Source organism: Amphiprion ocellaris, chromosome 16, assembly GCF_022539595.1.
Source record: "Amphiprion ocellaris isolate individual 3 ecotype Okinawa chromosome 16, ASM2253959v1, whole genome shotgun sequence".
Lineage (NCBI taxonomy): Eukaryota > Metazoa > Chordata > Actinopteri > Pomacentridae > Amphiprion > Amphiprion ocellaris.
Genome location: NC_072781.1, coordinates 17,131,090 through 17,147,463, shown reverse-complemented (window position 1 = coordinate 17,147,463; position 16,374 = coordinate 17,131,090). Strand labels below are relative to the sequence as shown.

The 16,374-nt window shown below is 37.4% G+C and overlaps 1 protein-coding gene across 3 annotated transcripts; it reads right to left on the bottom strand.

The window, feature by feature from the left end:
- Positions 1–4,295: 4,295 nt before the first annotated feature.
- On the bottom strand, positions 4,296–13,989 carry tsnax (translin-associated factor X). Of its 3 annotated transcripts, none has more exons than XM_023295108.3 (6): positions 13,966–13,989; positions 11,803–11,892; positions 11,575–11,689; positions 11,013–11,143; positions 6,103–6,224; positions 4,296–4,907 (listed from the first exon to the last, which is right to left on the bottom strand). In XM_023295108.3, the coding sequence occupies exons 2-6, from the start codon at positions 11,843–11,845 to the stop codon at positions 4,530–4,532; spliced, it is 789 nt and encodes a 262-aa protein (XP_023150876.1). In that variant the 5' UTR covers positions 11,846–11,892; positions 13,966–13,989; the 3' UTR covers positions 4,296–4,529. The 3 variants fall into 3 exon arrangements, with proteins under 3 accessions (XP_023150876.1, XP_054874703.1, XP_023150874.1); XM_055018728.1 differs by lacking the exon at positions 13,966–13,989 and adding an exon at positions 13,800–13,937; XM_023295106.3 differs by lacking the exon at positions 13,966–13,989 and adding an exon at positions 12,904–13,723.
- Positions 13,990–16,374: the final 2,385 nt, after the last annotated feature.

Below are 16,374 nucleotides of genomic sequence, written 5' to 3'. Positions count from 1 at the left end.
CTGAGTTCCAACAGGCTTTATCTTTGGACCGCTGCAGATGATGGAGGAAATACTGACATGAACAATAATAAGTTTATATGTCCATACTCAGGAGGCAGTGATAGTTATTTTAATCCCACATGATGGAAGACTCCAAGTATGCAGACAGCAGTTTTGCATGTGAGAAACCCATATCGCATCTTGATGTAACTGTTTCTTTGTTTCTGCACTGGAGGAATCCTTGAGCAGAACAAAACTCTAGACCCCACATAGAGCAGAGTCCTTTCATCCTCCTTCCACACATCCAAATGTCCCTTTTATTCAGCCTCACTGGCTGATGGACAAGACTCAGCTGAAAGCTGCAGTTCAGTAGGCAGCAGAATGCAGCCCTTAGTTATTATGGTGGGTTGACTTTTAAAATATTCAGTATTTCTATAGATTTTCAAATTAGAAGTGTTTATAGTATTGTACAGCAAGCTTTTCAGAGTATATATTAACCTTTAATGTTAATATTATAAATTTTGGTAAACAAATCAGCAAGCTGGAGTCTTTAGTTTCCAGGAGATTCGTTTTACTAATCAGTCAAAAGAGGATGCAACTCATGTGTCAAGGAACAAATATTTTTCAGGTACTTTAACTGAACCCTCATGCAGCCTTAGGGACACTTTTGTCTTTGAGGTCCTACTTGTGTTATTTGGAATCTGACACTGCACCAAAAAAATGCATCAGAATCAGTGCTGGTAATCACTGATGTGACCCAGACTGTGACAAGAAAAAATACTCATCTTTTAACATTTAGCATAAACAAATATTGCATTTTTTGATAGCACCTGTGCTATCATGTAAATAAATTGGTATTTAAAGGGTTAAAATTCAGAAAAAAATCTGAATATTTTGTAATTATTACTACAACTGACACTGGTTAACAAATTACTCAGTGAAACTGCAACAATTATTTTATGGCAGGGTTTTTTTAACCAAACATTTTTACCTATATGTGAGAGTTTATTTTTTAATCTGACACTGCCAATAATAATAATAATAATAATAATAATAATAATAACACATCACATTCAATATTGTTGCTAATCACTGAGATGTCCCAGTGTGTGATAATCAAAGAGAACGTTTTCTTCCTAGTGTTTAATATATGCAAAATATTGATTTTTTTTTAATTTTAAAACTAATGTGACATCATGTTAACAATGTAACATTTAAGGAGTTAAAAGTCTGAAAAAGATGAACATTTGGTAGTTATGATCAGGACTGTTTGGGTAAAAATTAAAGTGTAAGGTAATATTGATATATTTCATATTTTATGGCAGTTTTTTGACACAGACATTTTTGTTTTTAAGGTCCTTTATGTAACTTTTTTTATACATATATTGACACCTAAAGTATAAATCTTTGGCTTACCTCTGTGAATTTCACTTGCAGTCTTGCCACCATTAACTTTTTAAAATATTAGAGCAGACTTGTGTTGATTTTAATTTACAAAGAAAAAAGGGACAAACATGCCAGTGTGTGAGAAACTTGTGAACAGGATAATAAAACAACTTTAGGTGAACTGAAATATTGACATAATCATGTTTATTTTACATTCTGATAAAGATAAGATATGCCAAATGAAAAGGATGTAAATAAAATACTTCAACCCTTGCTTACCTGGGTGGGCAGGGAACTCACATGACCAGGAAAAATGTGGCAAGAAACTTCAGTTAGATATTTTTCACAGCAGACATTTTGGCTCATCACACACAAGTGTGACTAACCACAGCTGCAACGCAACAACTGCTGGAAAGAATTATCTTTAATGTTATTTGTTTCACCCACAAGGAGAAGCCAAACTGTCTGCTGGCAGCACAACATCTACAGTACAACAGGACAGCAAGAAGAGGTTGAGAAATCCTACTTCAACAACAAAACAAAAGACAAAGACTTAACAACGCACTAATACTACTGAAGATCCTGCCTCACCCTCTGCTGCTGTGGTCCGGCCCACTCTGTCTGTCTATCCGCTACTGTTTCCCTCCATTATAATCTATCCAGACCAGCACTACACTCTTCTACACAGTCCTACCCATCATAGCAGGTGACGCAATTTAGGTATCACACAAAAACATCACAGCAGTGGTCTGGTTTTAAGCCTATAATGAGGGATTGTAAAAGAAAAGCACCTACATGGGATGCCTTTTTCCTTTTCCTCTCACCATATGTCTAACTATGAACTGCTTAAATGAAAAAGTGTGTCTATGCACTTGGAGAGAAGATTGCGGTGGAATGACTGTGCCACCACACTTGTGCATGTCTTGTAGTGTATCCTGCTTCTTTCACCAGCAGATGTCAGACTTCACACAGATGATGTGGCTTACTTCACCCCACTGCTTTAACCCTGGATGTATAAGTGGGTCAAAAGTGATCTGGTGAGGTCGTTTTCTTCCAATATAAAGTTGTCATCATTTCATATTCCAGCTGTTACTCAAAAAAACATGTTTTTGATAAGATTCCATTTAAATTGTTATGTGACCTTTTACACTTTTAAATAAATTGTAATATTTGTATTACTACCCCAAGCTATGATAATATCATACAAGAGGTGATGGAGGGACAGAGAGCAGCAACAGCTGGAGGAAAAGAAAATGGATGCTCACATGCTTCTATTGCTGTCCTGTGTAATATTCTTCTTTATCAGATATCAAAATGTTCAAAATGTGTTATAAAGTGAAAAATAAACATATTTCAAACATGAAATCATTCTTGTGTGGGCCAAAATATAATACAAACAATAATACAAATGATTATTCTTAACAAAAATGGCAAAAATAGCACAAAAACACATTGATTCTTATATGGGTCATTTTTGACCCACTTATAGAAGAGTGTAGGGTCCAATCACTTGTGCATCTGAGGGTTAACTGAGCTATTTTTAGAGGAAAGATTTTTTAGTTTGCGCACAAACTTATATTCCTCTATATATGCACATTGTCTACCTTTAGATCATTTTGTCTGATACATTTAAAGTCCTGTTGATGTCGATGATGTGTTTCCTACTTTTGATTCCAGATATTACATTAGATTAACATTATATATTCCCAAATTTGATCCCATTATGTGTCATCAGTGGCACTGCTAATTCATTTTCACAGAAGAGTAACAGCAAGATCTCTTTCTTCTCTCTTAATAAAATGTGCAAAAAGACAGAAAATATTTCAGGCTGACATTACTTTCTATAATAGTGTATAATAAGAATTTGTAGTATTTGCATTCAAACATTTAAAACCAAGAAAATGTTTTCAGTTTTTATGGGAGTAAACATCAATGGAGGGCATTGAACAGCAGATGGCAGACTCAAATTACAACAGCAAATTGTCCCTGGCTGTCTGAAACATAAAGAGGAGCAAAATAATGATCTTTTGCATGGATATAGGTTTGATTTGAACATTATAGGGGACACAATGAACATCACACAACTGATTCTTGGCATTCTAGGGAATTTTTATGCAACAACTTGTGCCTTCTCTGCATGTGTCTGTGTTGTTGCATTTTTGAGTCATATTCTAGTGGCTTTTTAATGTCTTTATTGGGGAATGCATGCGATTTAAATATTAGAGAGGACATATCCACCATGTCAACCACCTTTCAAAATCTGCACCTATGATGCTATGAGATATGCAAATAGAAACAAAATTACTAGGCAGCAAACATAAAGCAACAAGTAGTTTATATTTAGGCCCAAAGCTGAATTAGTCATCAGTAGATAAAATCTCTCCTCGAGCTGCATGAACAGCAGCTGCCCAGGAAAGAAATGGGAAACCTAAAGAGGTGTTGGTTTGAATAATCTGACTCATAAAATGACGCTTACAGTGTAATTAAATACAGGCTTCAATGGCGTGTAAGAGATTTTAGTCATTACTTTGTGGCCCTCCAGTAACACAGAAGGACAGTTTCTCAGCGCCTCAAACATCCGTCTGGACGGTAATAAAACACCATCAGGTGATGAGGAAACAGCAGGAGGAAGATATCAGTCCTCTGCCAGAAATATACCTCCGCATGAGGCGATCCCTACTCTGAATTTACGTCACGGCAGTGCGATGAGGACCCACTGAGAGAGGGAAGAATGAGGAGGCAAGGTGTTGTTTGTGTGTGTGCCTGCCAGAGAATAATGATGTGCAATGTACAAAGGCCGCATGTTCCTCCTCCACACAGAATGCAGCCAATGGCTCTATAGATAGATGGAGAGAGGGGACGGCAGAGAGGAAATAAAATACACACACAAGCATTTTTCAAAGCAGCTTAAAGTCTGGGAGAGCATGGCATACTTGGCACGGAACTTTTATTCATGCAAAACAACTGAAGTCATCAGATCTTTATCAAGGAAAAAAATCCATTGTCTATTGTAAGACTGATGTAATAATAAAAAAAATTAACAAGCATGTCACGAAATGTATGAAACATCTGTCAAATCCCATTAAAAACACATACAAACATCAAACTAAAAGAGACAATGACACCATAGAGAGCGTCAGAGGTGTTGTTGCAGCAGCGCAGGATTAAACCACTCCTTCCTCAGGGTCGATGAGTGTGGTCCGACTGGAAAACACGTCAGCCAGCATGTGTTTTGGGATCTCTGAGCCGCGCACTCGCAGGGTGTAGCAGGCGTCTTCTACCTTCCCCAGGCTCTGTCGCAGCGTGTGCAGCTTCTTGGACACCTCGTACGGGCCCGTGTTCCCGATGTAGGAGAAACCGTCATGGATTTGACGCAGGAACTGGCTCAGCTGGAACGGTGTGTCGATATCACCGTTGCCCACGCTGCTGATGCACATCCGCATCAGCTCCCCCGTCAGGTCGGCCACACCCAGCAGGTAGTCGGATGGCGTCACCTGGAAGGTCAGGACCTGAGCGCCCTGCGGCAGGGCTTCAGCTGAGCCCTGAGATGAAAAAACATGATCGGAAAGAATATAAAGACCTAAAAGGAAACATCCATCCATTATTTATACACTGCTTAATCCTCATTAGGGTCGTGGGGGGGCTGGAGTCTATCCCAGCTGACTTAGGGTGAAGGCAGGAGACACCCTGGACAGATCACCAGTCTATCACAGGGCTACACATAGAAACAAACAATCAGACTCACATTCACACCTACGGAAAATTTAGAGACACCAATTAACCTCAGCATGTTTTTGGACTGTGGGAGGAAGCTGGAGAACCTCGAGAAAAACAGGGAGAACATGCAAACTCCACACAAAAAGATCCCAGGCCCAGGCCCGGACAAGAACCGGGGGATCTTCTAGCTGCAAGGCAACAGTGCTAACCACCGAGCCCTCACAGGAAACAAAATAACACAGTTTATACACAGCCTTTGGCATCATTTATTTTAACACTTTGCACAAAACTTCTTCCCTACACAAGATCCTTGATGAAACAACAATATTTACAAGATGTGCTGTGCCTCTAGTAAAAGCCCGGGGCTACAAATAAGCAAAGTGCTGCTGCTCTGTAGCAGGATGGTGCTTCTACTAGAAAATACTGAGATCCAAGCAATTTTGTCTGCATCAACATACACCCATCAACATTGAAAATAACACACAGAGTGGACAAAATGACATAATGACGCATAATGCTCATGAATGGAGAACACAGTAACACCCAATGCTGCTTTTGTGTGACATTAGCACTGCTTTAAAAGGAAATATGCTAAATTAAGGTACCCAATTGCTTTATTGCTGAGAGTTAAATAAAAACAGTAATACAACTCTTTTGTCTGTACTTTAAATGTGAAGCTAAAGAGTACATGTTTACACAAAGCAGGGTCTGTGCTATGCTAAGCTAAACGTCTGCTGTTTCATATTTAGAGTGCAGGCATGCGAGTGGTATCAAACTAACTCATAGTAGGAAAGTGAACTAATGCATTTCCCAAAATGTTAGACTATTCCTTTAAATCTTTTTATTCTCTAATTATTCTTAATTTCTTTATTTGTATTTAATATCTTTTGAAAAAATAAAATTTCCCCCCCATAACTAACACTTCGGTGTCTACTACAACCATGTATTTGACTAAAACTAGGTCAGTTGTGTAATATAAGATGACAAACAGCTTAACCATGAAGTCTTTTACAAATGTACCTTAGGATCTTCTTTTTCTGTTCTCATGAACACCAGTCTGGCGTTGATCTCCTCCAGGCTGATAAGGCTGCGATGACGGATGTAGTGCAGGAAAGACACGGCCTCCACATACTCCTGAATCCCTAACGCATAAAATTACATTTTAATGGATCACAAGATATTGACAGTTCATCCAGATATTTCACTGATAGAGCTGATGAAACTAAACATGACTGTCAATGGTGCATTTTTTTTGTGATTTACAAAAAATGACTACTATTACTGGAAAGCAGGTCAACTACATATCAAATAAGCACAGCACGTAGAGAGTGTAAACACAATGTGGTATCTGCACAGTATAGATCACAGATGTAGATAATGATTCAAATAAAACCTGTTTCCTGTCTCTGTCTTTTGATAGAACAACGGTAGTTTTTTTGTGGTGGGCTGAGATGACCGCTCATTTGTTTTCTGGCCCTGAGCAAACAATAATCAAATAATCACAGGACGGAAGACTTTGTGTCTGAAGTTTACTTTTGGAGCAGCAATTGAACTTCAAAGGGCCTCCTATCTCCCTGTAGCTAACCACAATATGCTACACAGAGCAAGCAGGAGGATGTGCACTTCAATTTGAATAACTTTCACTTCTCTTATTGGGATTTTGGTCCAGTCGCACCGGCATTTACATCGACTAGAGACAGTGGACTGAGCTTCTCCTCTGCACTCAGGAATATGAGAACTGAAAAATCTCAGCTCTTTAAAAGGTGCTTCAATCATATCATTGCTACTTTACTGTTTGATTTTCTCAAATCACCACAGACCTCTCTCTTCCCTTGCTTGTCACCTATCATCCATATCATTTAATCTTGACATGACATTACTCACAGTGAATTGTTAAAGACCCCCAAAATCTATTTTCTCATTCAACTTTGATGGAGTTTCACCTGAACATATTTTTTGTCAAAGTTATCGTCGCTTTGGTTATTCCCATGACAGATTTCATTTACTGACACTGAAATAATCAGACTGTTGCAAAATTTGACTTCCAGAACTACACAGATTTAGATCCTCTCTGGTGAAGATCAGGTGTTTTTCCTTGTTAGAATTCGCGTATGCTATTTTTACATGCTGCAAGACATGTCATAAGTGAAATAAACAATCAATACCATGATTGAGTATTTCAACCTTGAAGCTGCAGTGAACTGATGATGGGTTTTACACAACAAACGCAAGAAACCAATCCTGTCAGCTTGCAGGATGGAACTTCTGTATCATTATTCTTCTTCAGAATTGATTTACAGATCAAACATTTAGGACTGAATTACTGCAATGTTACAACTTGTCATTGTGTAGCATAGCGTAGTAAGCCATTTTAAGGCAACAAAGGATGACTTTCATTGACAAGCCTTTTAAATATGTAACTTTCACCCTGTTAATATGATAGCTGTATTACCTGGGGACCCCTAGAAATTTGTAAGAATTGTGGAATTTGCCTGTGATTTTAATCCTACATGAATCTGCCATGTCTGTAATTTGTAATGTAAAAGTTCCACCACAAATATCCTACAGAGGTCTTGTGATAATTTTGTTGTTTTGTTTTCACTGCACCTTCTGCACCTCTACTGTCCAGTGGTATGGAGTATAAATGAATAATTCAAAGTCTGGACAGGATTTTGGGGGCAAATGTAGGAGGCTTATGCCACTACACATCATTCACAGAAAGCTCAAATCCATCAGAAGAGTGGCATCTCAATGGATGATTAGATTGATGGCATACATGTGAGCATGCAGTAAAGAACATTTTACTGTCTTTAATACAACTAAAGAGCCTATTGATATCATATCTGTGTACAATGTCAATAAATTTAAGTAAAACACTGACTTTGCTTATGCCTTGTGATGAAACACAGACGGAGGGGAATCATTTCTAAATCAAAATCTCAGTTGGGCTTTTGATACACAGAGATGAGTCTTTAAGAGTTAAATCAGTGACTGGACAGGACCTTCAACACTGTGGAGAGAAACTTGCTGCTGGGCTTTTAGATGAACTGCTTTTTCAAGAGTACATATCCATGCAGTACATCCTAGTAGCCACATATTTCTAGCTCAGCCCTGAGCCTTTTTTGTTTACTTTATCAGAACCTTTATCAACAGAAAACCTGCTACAGACATCTAAACATTGACGGTGGCTACACAGCTGTGTCACTGGTTTACAGTGGATACGACACAATCTGGGGCAGACAGGATATGCCACGGAAAGGTTACACGGGCTTTGAGGCAGGCAGGGGGAGTTCAGTTCCTGAGTTTACTGCCAGGAGCTGCTCATGTTATTTACTCTGAAGCAGCAGTTACCTTTGGTCAGTGAGTCCCAGAAAAAAAAATACTGGATGTGATGTCTAAACAATGACTAAGGGGAAACCAAGTGGAAACTACAGACATTTTATTGGCACAGCAGTTGGAGAGGCTGATGGAATCAGATCTGCAAAAACAGACCTGAATACTGCTCAAATACTGAATTTTAGAGGTACATATTCATGTATAGAGAATACTCAGCATTTAAAGGTTAATTTTTGACCACAGAGCGGCTCACTGACATGCAGGCGAACCATGGGAAAAGTGCTAGTAGTAAATGTGTGTTTACACTACCTCATAGCTGCTAGCTGGGTCAAACTAAAAAGCTTATCAAAGTGCCGCACTGCCCTGTTATCAGCAGCAATTACTTTTAGATTCAGTCCACAATATCTTTGATGGTCCTTATATAGAAAACAGACCCATTAGACATGCCTGGAGACTTCTCTTACAGCCAAGATGATGTGGAGAGCCCGTGCAGCGGGCCCAGTCTCAATCTAATAAAGACGATAAAAATGGGGAAAAAATGAAACGTCTAATTGGTGGGAACTGCCACTAGTCACGTTGCGGAGGATGCAGCAATGATTCCTGAGTGACCACAATCTAAAAATGACTTCCCCAGCTGCTAGATAACAGCTCACCCAGCAATGTTTTTCTCCGAACTCTGCAGACATTATGGCTACACTAACAAAATGATATTGATGCTAGTCCGAAAACAACTTTATCAGAGGGTGTGTCTATCATATCCAGGCCTGCATCAAGGTCATGCTCTCACACTATCAGACACTTTACAACACATTCATGGAGGACAGAAAAAAATGAATAAAAGCAAATCCACTTTGGACTAGAGACAGGATGTAATGAAATAGCTAAAATCAATTATGATTTTACAGATTTCCAAAAGGATAGTTTGGAATTAGTGACATCCTTTCATTTGAGAGTTTTCTTTAACTTATCTATTACTGTATTTGAACATTTCTTATTTTTTATTTATTTATGTAATTTATTTATTTTTGTTATTTATTTGTCTCTGTTTATCTCTGCATTCTACATTTTTCAATTTTATATTTTAGGTTTTACATTTCTTGTTTTATTTATTTCTTGCTGTCTACACTTTTTTATTTTAGACATTTTTTTGTTAATTTTTTGTGAATTGCTACATTTCTACATGTATTTATTTCTGTCTTTTAACATTTTTAGGTTGATATTTTTGTATTTCTATATGTCTGCATTTATTTCATTTATGCATTTTCATGAGTGAGGTTAGCACCTCTGAGCTTCTAAACAGAAACAGAAATAAATAAATAAATAAATACATACATACATACATACATACATACATACATAAATAAATAGAAGAATATGTGTAGAAATACATAAATGCACAATAGCCTTCACAACAGGTCATGTACGGAAATCAATAATTCCAGACATCTGACCCAGACAAGTATATTGGAATAGACAAGTAGAACTACCCACTTATGAACAGATTATTCAGCTCTGCAACATGGCCTCAAGAAACCTCATTCAGAATAGAAGACAGGGTTGATTAGCATGCATTTGAGAAGACTTTTTAAGTATATTAATGGAGGACACTTAGAATTTCTCGTGGAAAACAATGAATATAAATACTGTAAAATGAGAAACGTTTGTCTACAATGTTTGTAGATCCAGTGGGCAGGCAAACGTACACACATACATGCATTCTGATATGTTATGTTTTTTCCCTATATTTCATTGTTGTATGATTATCTTGTTGTTTGTGTGTGTTTATACAGTCCATAAAAATCTAGTACTCAAAAAATATTGAAACAGACATTACCAGTTAAATCTTATTTGCTCTCAAAACGCTGTAAAATACACTGAATGCAGACTTGAAAAGAGCTGTAAATATCTTTCAGGAATCAGAATAAGTCGTCGCTTTAGGTATGAATACAAACAGATCAGTAATATCAAACATCAAGCTGAGAGCTGAAATAAGAAAACATGAGTCTCTTCTGCTATACTGCTAATTGTGCATCTCTGCTTGACACTAACTGGTAATTTTTATATTGTGAATCTGCTTAGAGACACTTTCGAATTGAGCTAATGAACCATTTGATTCTGAAGAAAGCAAAACGTTCTCCTTTACCATATGCTACAAATATCTTTCAGGATAAATACTTGCATTAGATATTAATAAAAACCGATTAGTAATATCAGACATCCCTAGTGAGAATTGAGGTGAAGTAAAGTATTTCTGCTAAACTGTCTGTCATTTGCATGTCCCTGCTTGACACTAGCTGGTGATGTGCAGGCAAATGTCTGATCTTTTTAATATATTTATAATTGTCCACAATGATTTCAAATTCCTCCCAAAAAAATTAGACACATATGGAATGGGTATGGGGTTTATATTTTCAATCTAGTTTATAAGTCTAGAGCCTTCATAGCATATTTGTGGTAAATAAAGAACTTTGTACAGACGACATTTTTGTAGCACTCTTATGCAAGATAGGCTGTAACATCACAGGATAATAAAACAACCACATTAAGTTTATTTGGAGGTTGTTTGCTTGTTTAGGAGCCGTACAATAACTCACCTGGAGTGAAAGCTCTATGAAACTGAAAAATGTCCTCTCCTCTCAGCTCTTCAGCAATGTGACCGATCTTCTGCCTGACCCCGTCCAGTTTCACATCAGCCTCGTTCAAAACATCCTCTGCGTCTGGTACACTTCACACCAAAAGAAAACAGAAATGAAAGGTATCTTTACTTACTTCCTTTGAAAGGAAGTTAGAGCATGAACATTAGAATTGATTATATCTCCAGGTGATGTGTTTTGAGTTAGCTGAATGACACCGAGTTGTCTTTTCTTTCTTTTATTTAATTCCAAAACATCTTACCCCACAGCATTATGGCACTTCCCAAAGAACATCTAAAGACTGGTACACTGAGCCAAATGTAGACAATTCACCTCATTAATAATGACTGTTGTTCAGGTATGTTTACTGTATCAGTGATATAAACACTTCCAGAGAATAGACACCACAAAACACAAACAAATTCCAAAGCAGCCCTCTTGAAATCTGAATAAAGTAAAGAAATCTATTGTACTTTCCAGCTGAGACAGCAAACATAAAAACAGTACATAAAACAGTACATACTTGGTCACTCTATGCAAAAGAAAAATAGTCCTCTTGCTTTCGATGGTGATGTCTCGACTGATCTTAACAAGACGCTCATATTTGTCGTGTTTGGTGTCAAGCTCCTGCTGGAAAACTTAAGAGAGGAAAGTAAATAAACAAATGCTTGAATGCAGATATTTTAACATTTAAAAAAAATCAAGCATTGAGGGAGGAAAAATGCAGTCAGACTGCTGAGGACACAGTTACCTCTGAAGGCAGCAATGACAGATGAGGATGGGTTGACACTCATATCCTGCTCCTGCGCTGAATCAACATTTTTCCGTGAAGATCCTTCACCTGACACAACGTGGGAGAAGTCAGGTGTGTGTTAAATGATAAATGGCTTTGGTTGCTGTCATTTTCAGTAAACTGACCTTGTCAAATTAAAGGCACACTGCATAACAATTTGCTAGCTTGTTTATCCTAATATCATCACAGCTGTAATGTAAATTGTGGGTATACAATGTGGAGCTTATGACAAAAGATGCCACAAAATTGTATTCTGTAAATTGTAGAATCTAACTTTATTTTAAAACTTCATTTAGGTAAAAGACATCAGAATATGTCAGCCTCTGCTCCACTGATTTTTGACAATTTCCAATATAAATGTATCCTAATGATTGCACTTAATGGGAGTGCAATGTTAAATTTGCAGAAGAATCTTGTTAAATTGTGAACTAAAGATGAAACAATTAGTCATTTGACAAAAAAAAGTTTTGATAATCTATTAGGGCTGAACAATGAATGCATTTAAAATCAAAACCACAGTATGAACAGATACAATCAGCAAATTACAAAGGACGCAATTTATGATATTAGTGGTGCGGTTATTAAATAAGGAGACTAGTGACTTTCAAGGACTGTTCATGCTTGTTTGTTGATCAGTTTATACTTTGTGGTTCATGCATTCATGCTGCGGTCTGTCTGAAATGAGCCCAGTCGCATTATTAAATAACCACACACCTTGGACACACATTTTGTCAGTCATGCTTTGGATGGTATGTCATGTAGTAATGCTACAGCACAAATTTTAAATCTATTACACTGTGAACTTTAGTTAAATGATGTGGTTTTGGCTGCTCTCATTTGAGCAGGACATACTTGGAGTTTAAAAAAAGTAACACATGAATCATTCTTGGCCACAACCAACTCTAAATAGCTATCATACAACATGCTATTTTATATGTATAAATTGCTAGCTAACTAGTTAATGCAAAGCTAGTTATCTCATGCTGGTGGCAACAACTAACAACACAACTCGCCTGAAAACGTTGTTATTCTTAGTAGAGTCTCAAATGCTGGACTTACCTTCTCGCTTATTCATGCTATCAGCGTTGCTAACTAATATCTGAATAAATGTAACTCCTTTAAGTTCGGTTGTATTTGAACTGTTTAGCCACAAACGACCGTGCAGCCAAACCAAATGTAACGGGGCAGAGTATTTCACGTGTCAGGGATTATAAAGATCTTTAAATAAAACAGCTCTGCTTACTGAGACAAGTAACCATATCCAAACGATAATAAAGCGGCTACGTGAAGTCAGACAGTCCTTTAACGAGAAAGAATTCGTATTTATTAGTTTTTAATATCAGGCATTAATGTGGACATCATGCTACATGGGGCCTTTGCGCTACTCACACGCGTAGCAGGAAACAAGAAGAAGTGCATCATGGGGGATGTAGTAGTATGGAAGAATGTAAGCGCTTATTTTAGTACACAACTTAGTAAAACTATATTAGATTAATTTGAAATAATTCGAATCTGATTAAAATAATTTCAGTTAGCGACCACAACCTGAAATAGCCTTTTGTGTAGTTATATGTGAATATTACATATTGTATTTTTGCACTCATAGTTGATTTTTTTTTTTTCAATAAGCATTCAGTGTGGTGCACGGTTGATTGTTGCAGATACTGTATCTAATTATAGGCCTATTCCCGCACTTAACTGATTCCGTAGGAGCCACACAGGGCAGCCTTTGCAGCCGAAAAGCACTTTATCTTTGCAGTCAAAGCCGTGATTCATCGACATGTCATCTCCAGGCTGCCATTCTAGATTGGCCTGTGTCATTTCTTGCTATTAAAGTATGTATCATCCAACCTCTGTTGATCAGATTACTCTTCTCGCCATAACCCCTCCTCCAGGGACTCCCGTAGACTGTGTACGTGCCACACGACTGGTGCCAACTTGAGCTTGCGCCTTACCTCTGCACAGCGGACCCTGTCACTCAGAAACCCGCTTCAGTCATTAGAATGAGGACTGATATACCCCAGAATCACACATGATGGCATATTTATCGAAATATGTTCATGCTTCATTAAATTCTAATTAAAATATGCATTCCATTAGTCGATTCAAGCCCCTCTCTACCTCAGTCATGAGTCTCCTTAACTGCACACCAATTGATCAGTCTATCATGAAAGCAGCGAGGTCTTCATGCAAATTATTCTTTTGTTGTTTGAAAGGAATTTCATATATGCGAGCCAGGAATGAGGGGACAACACACTGACGTTTACTGAAGATGCCTTCAGGGACTCCCTCCATGCTCCGACAATCGAACTTTCGACCCGCAAGGTTTTATAATGTTTCTGTTGTAGAATAATGCATCTCGCCATGTGATAGATTAGCTTATGAATCAGTCTCAGTCACTGATGATCTAAGCCAAAATTGTAACATCACTTGTCATTGTACTACATTTCTCCTGCACATGGGGTCTGTAGTCCTTAAGCAGAACATTTTGAGCATCAAACACTAAATATCCTGCATTCTTCTGCCATTTCGTGCCTATTCTGCATCAGTTTATGGTGATAATCCTGTCTTTATTTATGTAAAGCAACATAATTCACGATACGCAGTAACAAAGTACTCAAGCGGCCTGTGCGTCCTAAAGCAGAAAATTTTGAGTATAAAACATCTGATTTCCTGCATAGTGCATATTTTTTATGTTGTGCTTTTTGTGCCTTTCTGCATTAGTTTATGGCAGAAATATTCTACTGTATGTAACTAAAAAACAAAATTCTGTATTCAATGTTATCCCTGCTGAGTCAACAATCATATATATAGCAGGCCCGATTTACTTGCTTGTCCTCTTCTCTTTCTTTTGTTTAGAGAATTTATCTCTATACATATGCACATCGCACCTTTTTTATATCAATCAGAGACTCATATTACTTCATTTGTGACTGTCTGTTTATTTCTACTGTGGAGTTGTGGATCAAGCATCTAGACCCTATGTTTACAGTGGGTACGGAAAGTATTCAGACCCCCCTAAGTTTTTCACTCTTTGTTATTGGAGCCATCAGTTGCAATCAGTCATCCTGTCTCTGCAGCATGATGCTTCCACCACCAAGCTTCACTGTTGCATTTGTATTGGGCAAGTTATGAGCAGTGCCTGGTTTTCTCCAAACATACCACTTAGAATTAAGGCCAAAAAGTTCTATCTTGGTGTCATCAGACCAGAGAATCTTATTTCTTATAATCAGGGAATCCTTCATGTGTTTTTTGGCAAACTCAACCTCATGATTCTCATTTACTCTGACATACACTGTGAGACGTAAGGTCTTATAAAGACAGGTGTGTGCCTTTCCTAATCAAGTCCAATCAATATAGTTAAACACAGCTGTACTCCAATGACGGTGAAGAACCATCTCAAGGATAATCAGAAGAAATGGACAGCACCTGAGTTAAATAGAGGAGTGTCACAGCAAAGGGTCTGAATATTTATTGCCGTGGGATATTTCAGCTTTTCTGATATAAATCTGCAAAAATGTCTACAATTCTGTGTTTTTCTGTCAATATGGGGTGCTGTGTGTACATTAATGAGGGGAACAAAATGAACTTAAATGATTTCAGCAAATGGCTACAATATAACAAAGAGTGAAAAGTTTAAGGAGGTCTGAATACTTTCAGTACCCACTGTAGGTATGATCTGCAAAAAAAATAAAAGCACAAAGAACACATCCTCTCAGATTGCTTTTTAACTATATGTATTATGGATATATATTAATATTTTTGAATTAATGCATTCACATAGATTTCATTTGAACGGCAAGAGAGACACAGGGGTATGAATTTTTATGCACCACTTTGTGCTTTTCTGCATCAATTTATCGTGGAAATGTCTTTATTTATGTACTGGTAAATGGAATAATCCAAGCATTAGGTTACACTTTAAAATATAAGGGAATATAATACAGCAAGCCCTGCTGTGTTTCTCTCAAGTATTTATTGTTGTGTAGATCAACTTTTCTCTTTTATTATTATCCCTGCTGAGGCAACACACATATATATGGTAGGTATAATTTAAGCTTTTGTCATCTGTTGTTCAAGTAAGTAACCTCATTTAATCTATATGTATGTAGTACCTGTAATTGTAAGTATTCAGGAGGATGTTGCCCTGTGCTCCTGCACATATCCATGAACTTTGGATTGAATGTAAATAAAAGCCCTACCTTTACAGACCTATTACAGATTAGCCTTGAGCTCTATAACCTTGATAAGGTAGCAAAGACTGAAAGGTAAAAAATCTGTCCTTTTATTTCTACTAGACTGTATTCAGTGACGGAGTAAGTATTCAGATTCTTTATGTTTAAGTATAGACTGCGCCGTCTGGATTTATTTCACATATCTGTTCTTCTGTAGATCAACTTTTTCTCATTTAATATTATCCTTGCTGAGCCAACACACATATACAGTAGGTAAGATGTAGTCTGGATTGCACACATTTTATACTAATAATATGAAGAATTTTTAACAGCAGAGATAAACCAAAAGGTTCCA